Source organism: Eubalaena glacialis, chromosome 3 (genome assembly GCF_028564815.1).
Source record: "Eubalaena glacialis isolate mEubGla1 chromosome 3, mEubGla1.1.hap2.+ XY, whole genome shotgun sequence".
In the NCBI taxonomy this organism is placed as follows: domain Eukaryota; kingdom Metazoa; phylum Chordata; class Mammalia; order Artiodactyla; family Balaenidae; genus Eubalaena; species Eubalaena glacialis.
The window spans coordinates 58,779,003-58,794,014 of NC_083718.1; the positions used below are offsets into that span (position 1 = coordinate 58,779,003).

The 15,012-nt window shown below is 37.7% G+C and overlaps 1 protein-coding gene across 5 annotated transcripts in view; it reads right to left on the bottom strand.

Moving 5' to 3' along the window:
• RABGAP1L (RAB GTPase activating protein 1 like) overlaps positions 1-15,012 on the bottom strand; it is a 655,755-nt gene that overhangs the window by 21,773 nt on the left and 618,970 nt on the right. For 4 of the 5 annotated variants that reach the window (XM_061185687.1, XM_061185686.1, XM_061185689.1 and 1 more), the window contains one exon: positions 4,291-4,383. In XM_061185687.1, coding sequence (XP_061041670.1) covers positions 4,291-4,383 — 93 coding nt within the window. Of the gene's footprint in view, positions 1-3,808; positions 4,106-4,290; positions 4,384-15,012 lie in introns of those variants that run through there. The other variant, XM_061185688.1, reaches the window with a different exon arrangement.

Genomic DNA, 15,012 nt, shown 5'->3' on the forward strand with positions numbered 1-15,012 from the left:
TTAGAAAATCTTGTTTGTGCTGTTTGTACTATTTATAATTAAATAGCTTAATTTTAAATTACATGCAGGGATGACTGCTCTACAAAAATTAGTATGGGCGAGAAAAACCTTCCGTGAACTTACAGGAATCATTTTCTTTCTGTTTGAATTACATTTTGATAAAAAATGTACTATGTCTAACCTCAAGAAAGAAGTTAAACATTCTAGATTTAATTATACTAAACATAGATAAGATTCTTCAATTAGAAATTATGTATTTATAATACTGTCTCCCAAACCCAAGAGAGTTTAAGCATTCCTGATTCTTTCTAGTATTTGCCCATCTAGAACAGGTAATAACATAACCTTCATTACACATTGGGAGATTCACTGAATTTAATTAATTAGCTGTGCTTTTTGAAGGCTTAACCCACATTTGTACAAGTAGTTCTTTAATTAAACAAGAAAAGCATATCATCTTCTAAAGACAGATGAAGGCTGTAGTTCTCTAAAATTGCCATCAATAGATTACATCATTAGAAAACTAACTTCCCCCAAATGAAAACAATTCATCACCTTAAAATAGCAAATAATATTTTAATTTCTGAAGTTGATAGCTGCTTTTTAGGGGCTTGGCTACTAATTTTTAAAATGACTAAAACAGCTGCACATATCCATGAATGTTTGTTTTCTGGGGATTTGTATGAAGATAAAAGTATACATGATGTATTTCTACAGACAAATCTTTATCCTGCATTTCACTTCACTTGAAATCTATAAATAAATTTACAAACCAAAATATCAGAGCAGATAAATACCACTACACAAATCTGGCCAGGTCAAACTTAAGAAGGACAATAAAAGAGGCTTAGAATAAATACTGTATATTCTTCTTCCCATAAAGTTTCCTTTCTGTGTCTTGGAATCTAGTCAGGAAGATAAAACAGAAAGAGTACACCAAAGGCTGTAAGCAGTCATTATAGAGCTCACTGGTTTCAAATACAAACTGATGCCAACACCAGGTAGCACAGGCAGTGTGTATATATATATGCATTATCTACTTATATGTTTATGTCTGTGTGCATGTATATATGTATGCGTATATACTACATATATATATACACACGTACGTATATATACATGAAAATGAATGCATCACCCACTTATGTTGGCCTTTCCCTTATGAGTACACATAAGATCTATAGTCATTGATTAGCTCCAGTTCTGACAGGAGGTCTCCCTCCCACAAGTATGGCTTGTGCACAGGTACCTCTGGTGTGACTGAGGTTTACGAAAAAAAGATGGCAGGCAGATGTCAATTCTCTTCAGACATCTTGCTTGGATTTTTTTTTTTCTTTTGAGATATAATTCACATACCATAAAATTCATCCTTTTAAAATATACAATTCAGTGGTTTTACTACATTCTCAAAGTTGTACAACTGTCACCACTATCAAATTCCAGAACACTTTCATTGTGCTTAGGGTTCTAAAATTTAAATTTCTACCAACACCATTTCATCAAGTGTTAGATACAGGTGAGCATAGTGACATAACCTCAGAAGTAGATATTTGCATATATCATAAAAATAGGCACAAAACACATGTTTAGATAGCTACAGCTATCTACTACTAGGCTCTAGCTATCTATGTGACTACTGAGAGCTATCCTCTTTTTGTACCCCACCATGCCCAAGAGAAATAGTATCAAGCTGAAAAAATCTCTTGGAATATCTTAAGGTATGACATTTCTGGGCCTTCTTTTTTTTTTTTTTTTAACTGACACAATCTTCCTAACTCCCTTCCCATATGGCAAGCTAGAGGATAAACAAGGCATTTTAAACACTATGGATCCTAACGGTTGAGGATGGGTTGTTAGTGAACTGGTGTAAGTTCTGACTCAATGCCTTCAAAGATCTTCCCAAGTTATTCTTGAGAATTTTTGGGTTCCCAGTCCAAGAACTATGAATTATAAAGTGCTTATTCCCAGGGCATAGATCTTATTCTTGACAGGATTAAATTTATAAGTTGCTAAAATGTATTTCCTAAGACACCTTCCTACTTTGATGAATACAACTGTAATTAGCTTCTTAAACTAGATATTGAATATCTGAAAGAACAAATCTGTTGATGGCTGGACACTATGTTGTCAATTGTCACCTTGAAAATGTAATTATAATGTGAGGACCATAACTTTACCAAGTTTATCTCCAGTACAAATTTCTAGACATTATTAAAAGTATATAGAAATATTAGTTGGAGGATGTATTGACAAGCTATTACAATAATACAAAAGAAATAGCTATAGAGGGTATCTGATATGCATAAATAGAGCATTCAAGCTTAAAAGTAGTACCTGTTTTCAAAACAAAGACCAAAAAAAAGTTTAATTCTACTTTGACCCCTCAGTAAAAACTGTACACATCAATAGTACATGTGTGATAATTACTTTTTAAGAAATAATATGCATTGTACTATTTATTTATACATACCTGCTTTGACACAAAAAGGATATAAGAAATAATAAGTTCAGTTCCAGGCTGATTTTAAATACACCATTTTAGTCTTTCATTTCCCTCTCTTCTATTTTGAAGTATCCTTCCTAGGTTTTACTCACAACGATGGCAGCAATAAGAAAATTAGAATGATGCAAGCAGTAGGAGAGCTTCACTTTGGATCCTTAATAATATTTTATCATTACTACTTCAAGCCTTTCTAAAGCAGCATGCTACATAAGCTACATTAAAACTGGTTTTATTGAGGGGTGGAAATTAACTTCGAACTTTATCTATGAGCACCTTATATGGTAATAGTTATCTGCCATAGCAATATGCGGGATTTTATTATCAGCTAGTTTTATAAACAAGGGCAGTAACACACTGATGTTAGATTCTTAGGTAGCAATACTCGAGAGAAATAGGAGAAAGATAAGCAAGGGACTGGTGGAGCAGACACAAATAAGGTGATATTATTCTAGTAATAATTGGGTAATTAGAGGCAGTGGACCTAATAAGGCTAATCACAACCATTTATTGAACACCAACTATGTGCTGGGTACTTAACATATAACATCCCTCATCCTCACAACAATCTTTCAAGAAAATGTGTATACTATATGTTTTACAGATGAGGAAGAGGCTCAATAATTAGTCCAAGATGCTGAACAAATGGCATAGGGATTAAAACCCCCAACTTGGACTCCAAATTCTGTCTCCTTTTTCAGAAATTCAGGTTTTGAACTCAGATCTGACTACAAAATCCATACACTCCTTCCACCGTTCCCCTATGTGAACCTCCAATGCTATTCAATTCAGCAACGGAGACGAGATATACTGTGTAACTGCAGCTGCCCGTGTCCAGCTCTCTGACCACATAAAGGCAACTGTAGTTATACAAGCAAAAGTCATCCCACAGTGGGTGGTTTAATTAATAATGTCATTGCAGTACTTTTTGGCATTGCTGGTGCTCAATGTATGAATACAATATTCTCTTATCCTAATGTACTGATGTGGAGAGGGAGGGAATCATTCTGTATCTGTAGGAATCTGAACAATTAAAACATGTTGAAGAGAGACATGAATATTTCAGTTGGAAAAAAAATAAGTTTGAAATCAGTACTTCCCCAACATTGCTTCATGGAAACACTGTTGCTAATTACCACTGAGGAGATCTTTATGACTGGCCCCATTTTTTAAAATACTACAATTAACTAAGATATTAAACTGAAATCATCTTGATTATTGAACTGCATACTGTAATGAAATGTCACTGTTACTCATAAATTTGTTTGTGGAAATAAATGTTGCAACAAACACCATGACTGTGCTCAATATAGCTTTGTGGTTTTTATTTTTCCTTTCAAGTGAGTTTGTATTTTGAACATTGGCTACAGACGGAGGTAAGTCTGAAACATTCTTGTGCCAGTCTTGGAGCAGTTCGCCTTCTAAAAGTCTTTGTGGATGTGACTGTGCACAGCTAAAACCGTACTTTGCCATTTTCCTTTTTTCTCATTTTTGAAAGTAGTCGAGAGCCACTTTCTCTCTTTCTTTTTCCCTCTCTTTCTCTCAGCTTCTTATGAAGACTCCCAGTATAAATGCAACGGGTGAAGTTACCTACAAATATACAAACTGAAAGAAAAGAAATATTATGGTTGGCCACTCAGGACTCTCCTGAGATGAAAACATACCTGGACATTGAGCATGGTCAGAGTCTACATCAACCAAGAAGGAACAGAGGGAACAAACTTCCCACAACTGCTGCTTTAGGGGAAAGAAAGCACTTGGCTCTGACAGGCGACCCCTGTCTCCCATACCTTGTATCTATCCATTGGGTCTTCCTGCTGCAGCTGACTCTCTCGCATTGTCTGATATTCTTTCTCATATTTCTTTAGCTTCTTGGTCGGTACCTGCAGGGATTAGAGGACAAGCATGTTAGTCAAGGAGATCATTTAGGAAACCATTTTCTGATGTGTTTCCCAACGAAGTCTCTGGCATTCTAAAGGAGCACACCAGACTCAATGTAGGGGGAAAATCTAGATTCTAGAACAGGGTCTGCAAACTTTTTCTGTAAAGGTCCAGATAGCATATATTTTAGGCTTTGCGGGCCACACAATCTAGGTCACAATTCCACTGTTGTTATTGCACAAAAGCTGCCATGGGTAATACACAAACAAATGAGTATGGCCGTGTTCCAATAAAACTTTATTTACCAAAATGCGCCATAGTCTGCTCTACAACATTGCTGATATAGCATCACTTTTTCTTGTTAATGTATTTAACAGTGGTGTTAATTCTGTTAACTGCCTTTCTTTAAGTAAAATTCACTCTCCCAACATGTTAAAAATGAGACTTATTATTTTATAAAAATAAAGTATTGAGCAACACAAAAAATTTTTAATGGAGCTAATAATATACCAGAGAGAAAACAAATTCTAAAATTGGTAGGCAAATTTCTATTTCATAATGGTTGTCAGGAGAATTAAATGACAAAGTATCTAAAATAATGCCTGGTTCATTGAATTTTTAAAAACTGTGTTTTCAGAAAATATTCAAAAAAATTAATCCATTTTAATCTATTACATGTTATATATAACAGACTAAGTCTACTCTTAGGCTTTTCTTGGACAATCAAAATTATATAATTCCTTTAGACATCAAAATCTTTCCTTAATGTTTAGGTCCTAACGTAAATGGCTTGAAATGAAGAATAAACTTATCTAAATTTTTAAAAAGATAATAAGTGCATTATTTGGCTAATTACTGGGGACTCAGTGAAGGCAAGGACCAGGTATTGATGGCCCTCAGCATCCATCATGATGCCTACCAATGTAATTGGCCCCAAGGAGGCCCTCAACAGATTGTTTCTTGTCGACTTCAAAACATGGTATTTAGAAAATATGTAAGTGTGTGAGAGAGAGAGAGCAAGAGAGAATGGAAAGCACCAATGAAAATAAAATTATCTTATGGTTTTCCGGGATGAGAATAGTTTCAATTCTCTTAAATCTGGCCACAGAATTTGTTAAATAAAACGCAAAGACACCAGGTGTCATTCCCCAGCTTATTCTAATTACTTTGTTCTTCCCATCCAGGAGCACTGTGAGTACTGGAATTATCTGCTTCTCACCACAACTAGGAAGTTTCACACAGTCCAAACCTGTCAGGTAGTGTAAATCATTCAATCACCACATGATGACAGTATTCACCTGGCTGATGGGGGACTGCCTACCCAGTCAGACTAGAAGAAAGAACATTTTCCAGCATGTAACTGAATTGCAAAACCACTGCTGAATATTGGCATGAGAAACTCTAACCCTTTACTACTCCATCTCCAGAGACCTTTAACAGTATGCTGTGACCAACGACAGTGCAAGAGAAAGAAAAACACCACCTGCCAACTGCGTGGCCTCAAGATCATCGATAAACAACAAGGAAAATATACATGATGGTGTGCTAACAAAACAGCAACAACATTATTTTTCTTGACTCTGAGAGGGGCAATTTCCTCTAGTTTTCTTTTCTCTGTATTAATCATATACTCTGAAAACCAAAACCACACTCTCAAGATCAAGTGGCAAATCACTGGCACTGAAGTAGCCCTGGGGCTGAGGAGAAAAGGGAAGAAGTCCCAGAGTTTTAAGCAGTGACAGGGGTTTCCCGTGGATCTCTAGGAGGAGGGGTCAAGGGAGAAGTGAGAGGATTTGTGAGGAGGCATTGTGAGGAGGGAGCCTACTCCAGCAGCCACTTACCACAAAATGAGAAGGAAGTACCATACGTTAACATTTTTGTAGCTGAATACTGGTACCACTGCGTATCAGGCTGAACATCAGTCTTATGTGGAAGTATTTTCCACATAGTTCTAAAATGGATCCATTCACCAATAAGTGAATTACATATTACAAGCTTGTCTCTAGAGAATTTCTTCTAAAACTGTATTTTTTAAATTGGAACTATTACTGAGGGTTTTTTTTTTAATATGTAAAAGAGTGTCCTTTTAAAAGTCAATCTTGTTATGTTAAGAGGTCCATTTCAAAGTGAAATTTTAAAAAATGCATTAAACACCCCTCAATAAGCTAATCCTTTCCCATCTGGCTGAGATTCTAGGATGTTTGGCTTCATCTTGTTCAGGGAAACAGAGCAGGTTCCCAGAACAATATGTTGCTAGGAAACCTTCCAAGCTTATTTATCTTGTGCTGTGGGGTGATATTGAGCATCCACCTGTGATTGGCACAAAGTAAAAGGGGAAAAAAGGTGGAGGAGGAAGGAGAGCTGATATGAAACTCCTGTTGTTTATGAGATAATCAAAGAAAACAGACTGTTACAGTTTTCAAAACTATATTTCAGGACAAAATTGATTTTATTTTAGGGAATGTAATATTGAGCTTGAATTTTTTCTTATCAAAGAAAGGAATTAAAAAAACCTCTTTAGTATGTAGTTTTAATTAAAAAAACAGAAAGTCATTAAGAATTATTAGAATTTAAACAACCTACTATCTCAAGAGCAGTATAGGTATCTCTCCCCTTAAGTTAAATAAATTTAATGTAAGTGCGTACTTGAAGAATGAGATGTATAGGGGAGAGGGGACTTCCCTGGTGGTCTAGTGGTTAGGACTCTGAGCTTCCACTGCAGGGGACATGGCTAGATCCTTGGTCAAGGAACTAAGACCCTGCATGCCTCGCAGCGTGGCCAAAAACAAAACAAAACAAAACAAAAGAATAGGGGAGGATGTGCGTAGGTTACGTGCAAATACTATGCAATATATAAGGGACTTAAGTATCCGTGGAGTTTGGTATTTGCGGGGGTCCTGGAACCAATTCCCTGTGGATGCCAAGGGATGACTGTAATTACTAATTTGCATTTCTCTTTCTAAAGGTTAATCATGCAGGCCTCAGTTGGAGATGTAGGAGGGGAAGACTGAATAAGAATACAGTAGTTCCGGGCTTCCCTGGTGGTGCAGTGGTTGAGAATCTGCCTGCCAGTGCAGGGGACACAGGTTCGAGCCCTGGTCTGGGAAGATCCCACATGTCGCGGAGCAACTAGGCCCGTGAGCCACAACTACTGAGCCTGTGCGTCTGGAGCCTGTGCTCTGCAACAAGAGAGGCCGCGATAGTGAGAGGCCCGCGCACCGCGATGAAGAGTGGCCCCCGCTTGCCGCAACTAGAGAAAGCCCTCGTACAGAAACAAAGACCCAACACAGCCAAAAATAAATAAATAAATAAATAAATAAATAAAAAGCTGTTCGAGTACTTATGAAAAAAAAAAAGAATACAGTAGTTCCCTCTCATCAACAGGGGAGGTCTGAAACTGCAGATAGTACCAAGCCCTACATATACTCTATTTTTTCCTATACATACATACATACCTATGATAGTTTAATTTATAAATTAGGCACAGTAAGAGATTAACAATAACTAATAATAATATAGATAACATGCTGTAATAAAAGGGTTACTTGAACACAAGCACTGTGATACCACGACGGTTGATCTGATAACTGGGGTGGCTAAGTGACACCTGGGCAGGTAGTGTACACAGAGTGGATACAATGGACAAAGGAATGATTCCCATCCTGGGTGAACTGGGGTAGGATAGTGTAAGATCTCATAACCCTACTCAGAACTGCTCAAAATTTAAAACTTATGAATTGTTCACTTCTGGAATTTTCCATTTAATATTTTCGGACTGCAGTTGACTGAGGGTAACTGAAACCTCAGAAAGCGAAACCACAGATAAGGGGTGACTACTGTATGCTCAACATTCTTCGTTTCCCATGCTCTCTCTCTTCTTTGCATTTAAAGCACGTATTTCCTGTTTTTATACGACTCTGATAGAATAAATATATATACATATAAGTATACCAATTAATTTTAGATGAATTTGTCTTAATAATCTTTACCTCAGTAACCATATCCACCTGAGTTACTTTATTTCATATTTTTTACTTTTATTATGTTATTTTGAATACTCCTTATTAATACTTGAATTTCATGTGCATTAGTTATTTCTAATAAAACATACTTCTCTTATGTATATGATTTGCTTAGGTCTCCTGCTTATCAAATGTGATTTTTATACATTTAAGGAGTTCAGGTGCCTTAAAACAGAATAAATCTTAAATTTTGGGTAGTAATTAATGGAGTAATAGAACACTTAAGTCACAAATTTGGAATACACCTATTATAGACAACTCTGTGAAGTATTATTTGGATTTTACAAATAAGAAAACTGAAGAGAGATAACTTGCCCAAGATCATACACAGCTGGTAAACAGAGTCAGAAATGGGATCCAGGCAGTCTACCTCCAGAGTCTGCCCTCTTCAGCCACCTGGATCTACTGCCTGCGACCAGATGATAAAGGCAAAGCTCCTCCAGAAGTTGACAGTCTAGACACAGTGCCGATTATGTGTCTAATTACCATATAGTTTTATAAGTGCAATAGCAGATGTTCATAAAAGGTACAAGGGTGATCAAGAGGAAATTTGTTGGGGTGGGGGGAGTACCTCGGCAGGGGAGGATTTTCATTATGACTGGTTCATGTAGACTCCCTTGCCCGATTAAATAATGCTGTATTTCCCTGTGCTAAATTTCAACAGGGGCCAGTCACTTGTAAGAGCTACTTCAGGGCTTGATGAATCTGATTCTCTATTTCAGAAATAAACAACATAAAAATATTTAGTGATAGATACAAACACTGGCAAAGTAAATCACTAGTTTTGAAAAAGGCTGATAAGATCTAGTCAATATTTTCCTGATGGTCAGAGCTCTGAGTGCCTAAAAAATGAACAGGCCAAAGGTATTAACCATTACATACTGCTTACTTCAGATAATTTCTTAGGATAAACAACAATGATCCCAATTTAATATATTAATCACTGGACAGAGAAAAAAATAGATAAGTAGCATAGTTCCACATTTCTTGGTGATGGGGGGGAGGGGCGCAGGCTGAGAATTTTGGGTTTTTTTTGGCCGCGTTGGGTCTTCATTGCTGTGTGTGGGTTTCCTCTAGTTGCGGCGAGCAGGGGCTACTCTGTTGTGGTGCGTGGGCTTCTCATTGCAGTGGCTTCTCTGGTTGCGGAGCACGGGCTCTAGGCGCACGGGCTTCAGTAGTTGTGGCACGCGAGCTCAGTAGTTGTGGCTCGCGGGCTCTAGAGCACAGGCTCAGTAGTCGTGGCACACGGGCCCAGTTGCTCCGCGGCATGTGGGATCTCCCCGGACCAGGGCTCGAACCCATGTCCCCTGCATTGGCAGGCGGGTTCTTAACCACTGTGCCACCAAGGAAGCCCAGGCTGAGAGTTTTTAATTCAGAGTCACTTCCGTGAAGACCTATCAAGATCTGTGGACAGAAAGTGGATCAGTGGGAACCGAAATTCTAACAGTTAGTTTGCAGAAGCCCAAAGGACTTGGAATGAAATAGATGGGAAGAAATCAAGAGGAGAAGACATCTAAGAAGAGGGAGCATGCCCTTATAGGCTTCACTTAACCCTCTTCATGGTATTTAGCAAAAGAAGCTACTCTGACTCTTTTAGAGGTTTTAGCATTAGGAGGAGGGGAACAGAGTAGATTTTACCCCAGGGTACTGGGGGAAAAACCTTCAGATAACATAAAAGCCTATAAATGATTATTCATTGTGTTCCTTTTTATTGAGGTATAATTGACTTATGACATTATATCAGTTTCAGATGTACAACCTAATGCTTTGATGTTCGTATATATTGCAAAATGATCACCACAATCAGTCTAGTTAACATGCATCTCCATTGTTTCATATTTTTTGTCTTGTGATGAGAACTTTTAGGATCTACTCTCTTAGTAACTTTCAAATATGCAATACAGTATTATTAACTGTAGTCACCATGCTGTACATTACATCCCTATGACTTATTTATTTACAACTGGAAGTTTGTACCTTTTAACCCCCTTTGACCCATTTCACACGACCCTGAGCCTCTGGCAATACTAGTTGTATTCCAATACTTAAGGAATACAATGGTTTAAGGGAGTGAGGACAAGAAAAGTATTTATCTCTTGCTATAACTCTAACATAACTCCCAAGGCTTATAGACATCAAATTACTAGGCATTCTTTTCCTGAATCCACACACTAGTCCACAGTGCTGCACTTCCTTTCATTTCACTGGGCACGCTCAGTTTCCCCAATTACTCAAGCTTAATGGTGCACACACCTGTGACAGGTTTCTGTCTTCATTCATGAATAATTGTATGAAGTGAGTCACTTCCCGGCATTCATGGCTCACTCCTGAATGTAGTGTGCTCATCAAAGTATCTATGAAAGCTTCTGAAATATTGATTTCTACTTTCTTTACCATGTTGTAATATAAGCTGTCTGTTCCCAAGGCTGTAGCAACTTTAAGAGACACTTGCATTTTATAGAAACTGCTTATCTGTTCATTTCTAATTTCTCATCTCCAGGCCTATAAATCTAATCTCGTATACTATTTTTATGGAACTCCTTGGCACTTCTGCTCTAGAGCTTTCCTATCAATAAATAATATATGGAGGTAGAGTAATTTCTTTATTATCTATGTTTTGACAACTCCTAAATTTATAGTTCCCAGCCCAAGACTTCCATTGAGCTCAACCTACATAATTCAACTGCAAATTTCATATTATCTTTTGGATGTTTCACATTTGAGATTATTTTCAACCTGGAGACACAACCCACTCCCTACCCCCCAACTTACTCTTCCATGGTTCATCTTCATCCAGATGCTCAAGCCAGAAACCCAGCAGTCACCTTTGACCTCTCCCCCCATCAATGATCATGAAGTAAGTCACTAGATTCTATAATGTATGCCTCCAAATATATCTCTAGCTTGTCTTCTTCTTTTGAACCTCATTGGCACTGCCCTAGCTCAAGTCATAATCACCTCTCATCACTGCAGTAACCTCCAAGCTGGTCTCCCTGTGTCCATGCTTGCTCTACTCCCAAAGGTAGTCAACTTTTTTTTCAGGATGCAAATCTGATGTCATTCCCTTTCCTAAATTTTTCAATTGCCTCTTGTGCTTAGGATAAAGAGAAAAATACTTGACATAGTTCTGCTGGTGCTATAGGATCTGGTCTCTATCTACCTCTCCCCCTCACTTTCTATGCCTATATTTTACAAAAGTGGGGTTCACCCATCCCAAGGGGTACATAAAAGGATCCAAAACATGGAAAAGGCAAAAGGCAATTATTAGAATTTTCAGTTCTACCTCTTTTTTTTTAACCTCAACTTTTAAAAATGTCTATATTTGTGCCTATTTTATCAAAGTACATGTACATAATTTATTTTTAAATGAATACTGATATACTGGAGGTATGTGCTTAAATTCCTTTTACTGACAGGAATGCACGATCAAAAGAGTTCAGAGACGACCAGTCTCTACTCCAGCCACAATGGACTTCTTTCAGTCCCTCGGATGCATCATACTCTGTCCTGTCTCAGGATTCCGAGCCTGCTGTTGCTCCTGCTGGGACGGATCCAGCACATTCACCTCAGGATTCTAATTCAAAAGGTCTGAGGTATGGTCAGGCACCTCTATTTTTATAAATTGCCTGCTCCTCAGGCAATACACCGTCCATTTGAAAACCACTGGATGAAAACATCAAGTGCTGTAAAGGGAAGAGTGACAGACAGGCTAGAGAGGCTTTTATGAACTGGCCTGAGAACATAATCATCAGTTTCTAAGGGAATACCCATCCTGAGTTTCAAACAACCAATTATTAAATAAACTTTAGGAGAGAATAAATTTGTTAAGATCAGGAAGAATCTCAGGAAAAACTGATATTTTTAATGTTCTAAAATATTTCAAGAATCTATTATATAAGCAGTTTGGATATAAGGACAAAATCAAGTTTTAAATAAGGGAAAACCCATACGCTTCAAGAACAATTATTTAAACAATAGAGTTACTCCTCAATATTATATGTAGGGTGATTTAGGGGTTAAACAGGCTTACTTTGTACTTGAAATCTTGCTCTGTCAAATACCAGATATGTAATTATAATAGAAGCAATTCATTTAAACCTCTTAATCAGGGCACTTCCCTGGCGGTCCAGAGGTTAGGACTCTGCACTCTCAATGCCGAGGGTCGGGGAACTATAACATCCCACAAGCCGCGTGGCAGGGCCAAAAAATAAAAAAATAAAATAAAATATCATGCAATAAACCTCTTAATCAGAGCTGCAATTATTTACTTTTTAAAACGGGGGTATAACACAAATAACAACTACCATGTCCATCTCCTTTTATTAAGCGCATACAGCATGCCATGGCACTGGGCTAAACACTTAACATATTTTATATTACTTAAGCCTTACAAAGTTGAACTGGGTTTACTATGCCCGTTCAATAAATTGAGTACACTGAGAAAGATTAAGTGACATGCACAGGGACCACGGTAATGACTGACCCAATAGGCCTCTTTGACACCAAAGGTAAAGCCTTATTTGCAGTATGTTACATGCCTGTCATCCACCCAGCACACAGAGCTCTCAAACCCAAGACCCTTGCTAAGCCTCATCAGTTGCCTGCTGCAACTAACTGAGCAAATCAACTGCAAGATGATAGAGATACTTTATTTTAACACCTGACTGGGAGATGATGAACCTAGGATATCTGCTATCTTACCTGGCATAAAGCAGGAGCTCAGAAATATATACACCTCCTCCCTGAACTTTCTGGGCAAACTAGAACAAAAAAGGGAAGGTCAAATAGACCCTAAGGTGATTGAACCAGGAGTTTAACTCTGGGAGAAGCCTGCTTAGAATTCCATAAAGTCTCAAGAGGGGGCAGATTGAAATGATATACTTTCCTTCTCTCCCAGGCTTCTGAAAAAAGTATTGAGGCATAAACAATCCAGGAGATTTACAGCTTAAAGCAAATTACCTTAAGGTACTGGAATCAGTCAGAGCTTAGATGGAACATTTTTTGAGGCCTACAGCTTCACTGAGAATGCCCTTCTCTGTGTATTGTTTCTCATATTTATTTCTTTCTGTTCCGCCTGCTTCATGTACTGATTTGTACAAAAGAAAAAGATGGGTTCTTTTTTTCACCCACATGCAGCAGTTGCAACTGGGTCACAACTATTCCTTCTGTTGGTTTTTAAGTCTTTTTCTCAGATTTTTTTATACTTGCAGGAGAAAAAAAGACATTTTACCTGTTTTTAAGCAATACAAATCCTTATCTCACTATGTTGGTTAACTTCCATTTTAGGCTGAATTATGGAAATTCTGTTTTCTCTTTGTAACGATTAAAAAGCAATGATATCTTAAGTTGGTATACCATAATGGATGCTTTTATTTCCTTTGGTGGGAGGTGCTCAAAATCCACTGTAATATCTCATGTAAAATTCCACTTTTGAATGAGTTTTTTATTAGAAATGTATTGCTTAAAATGTTTATTATAGTTTTGGAAAATATAGAATGACTACCAAGTGCTAAAAATTAAGACTGTAAGATGGTATGTAATACACTAAATCTGGTTACATGTTGAATGGTATTGGTCTGATTCCAGGGAGTAGATTAACCAGATGTAGTCCCCAAACTGGGCCACAGAAAGCTGATACAGCTATGCATTCAGAGCGAGCTCATTAAGCTTATTTAAAACTAGACAATGAGACAGAGGGGAAGAATGATAGGGGAGCTAAGTAGGACACTGTTTTTTATTACCATCAAATGCTATGTTCATTAGAATAGTGCTGGCCTTTGCACTGAGGATGCTGAGAAACCTGAAGCAGTACTTTTACGTCAGTTGCTACTGGCAGTTAGATCAAAAGTAAATATATACTATTGCGAAAAATATTCACAGTAGACAGAAGGCTATAGATATTTATGCTATAAGAAATTTAATTCAAGACTAATATGCCAAACAGCAGCTGTATAAAACAGTCTGAGTACTTCCGTCTTCAGAGAGATTCACCTTTACCATACCAGACTATCTGAAAAGGAAAGCAGGGGGAAAGAAAGAGAAATGGGGAAACTTTTCTGTATTCACCTATCTTTAAGGTACTACCTTAAAGGTAGTAAGTCAAACTGGTTAGAAGTTATCAGCAGCAGTATTAAACTGCATGATGACTGCACTGCCATTTTTATACACCAACTTTTTAACATGGGAAGAAAAACTCATTCCTCCTTTGCATTTTTAAAAATCACCCATTCACTCACTCATTCCACAAATATGTATTGATTATATACAGTGTAGCAGGCATAGCCATCCAGGAACAAATGCACAGTGTGTCCCCTCAAGGAGCTCAGTCTGGTGGGGAGGAAGTCTGTGAAGAGATGATCACACGATTGAAATAAATACTGCACTTACATAAGGTGAGTGCTCTTAGGGAGATGTAAAGGTGGAGGGATAACAGTGCACAAGGTTCTAATTTTGATTGCTTCTCTGAGGAATGACAACGAAGCTGAGACCTGAAGAGTAAGTCAGCCAGTGAAGAGTAGTGGGGGAGAGTGTTCCCAGCAGAGGGCACGATGGGCACAAGATGGGAAAGAGGAAGACCAGCTACATAATTTGCCAGGACCAATACAAAAT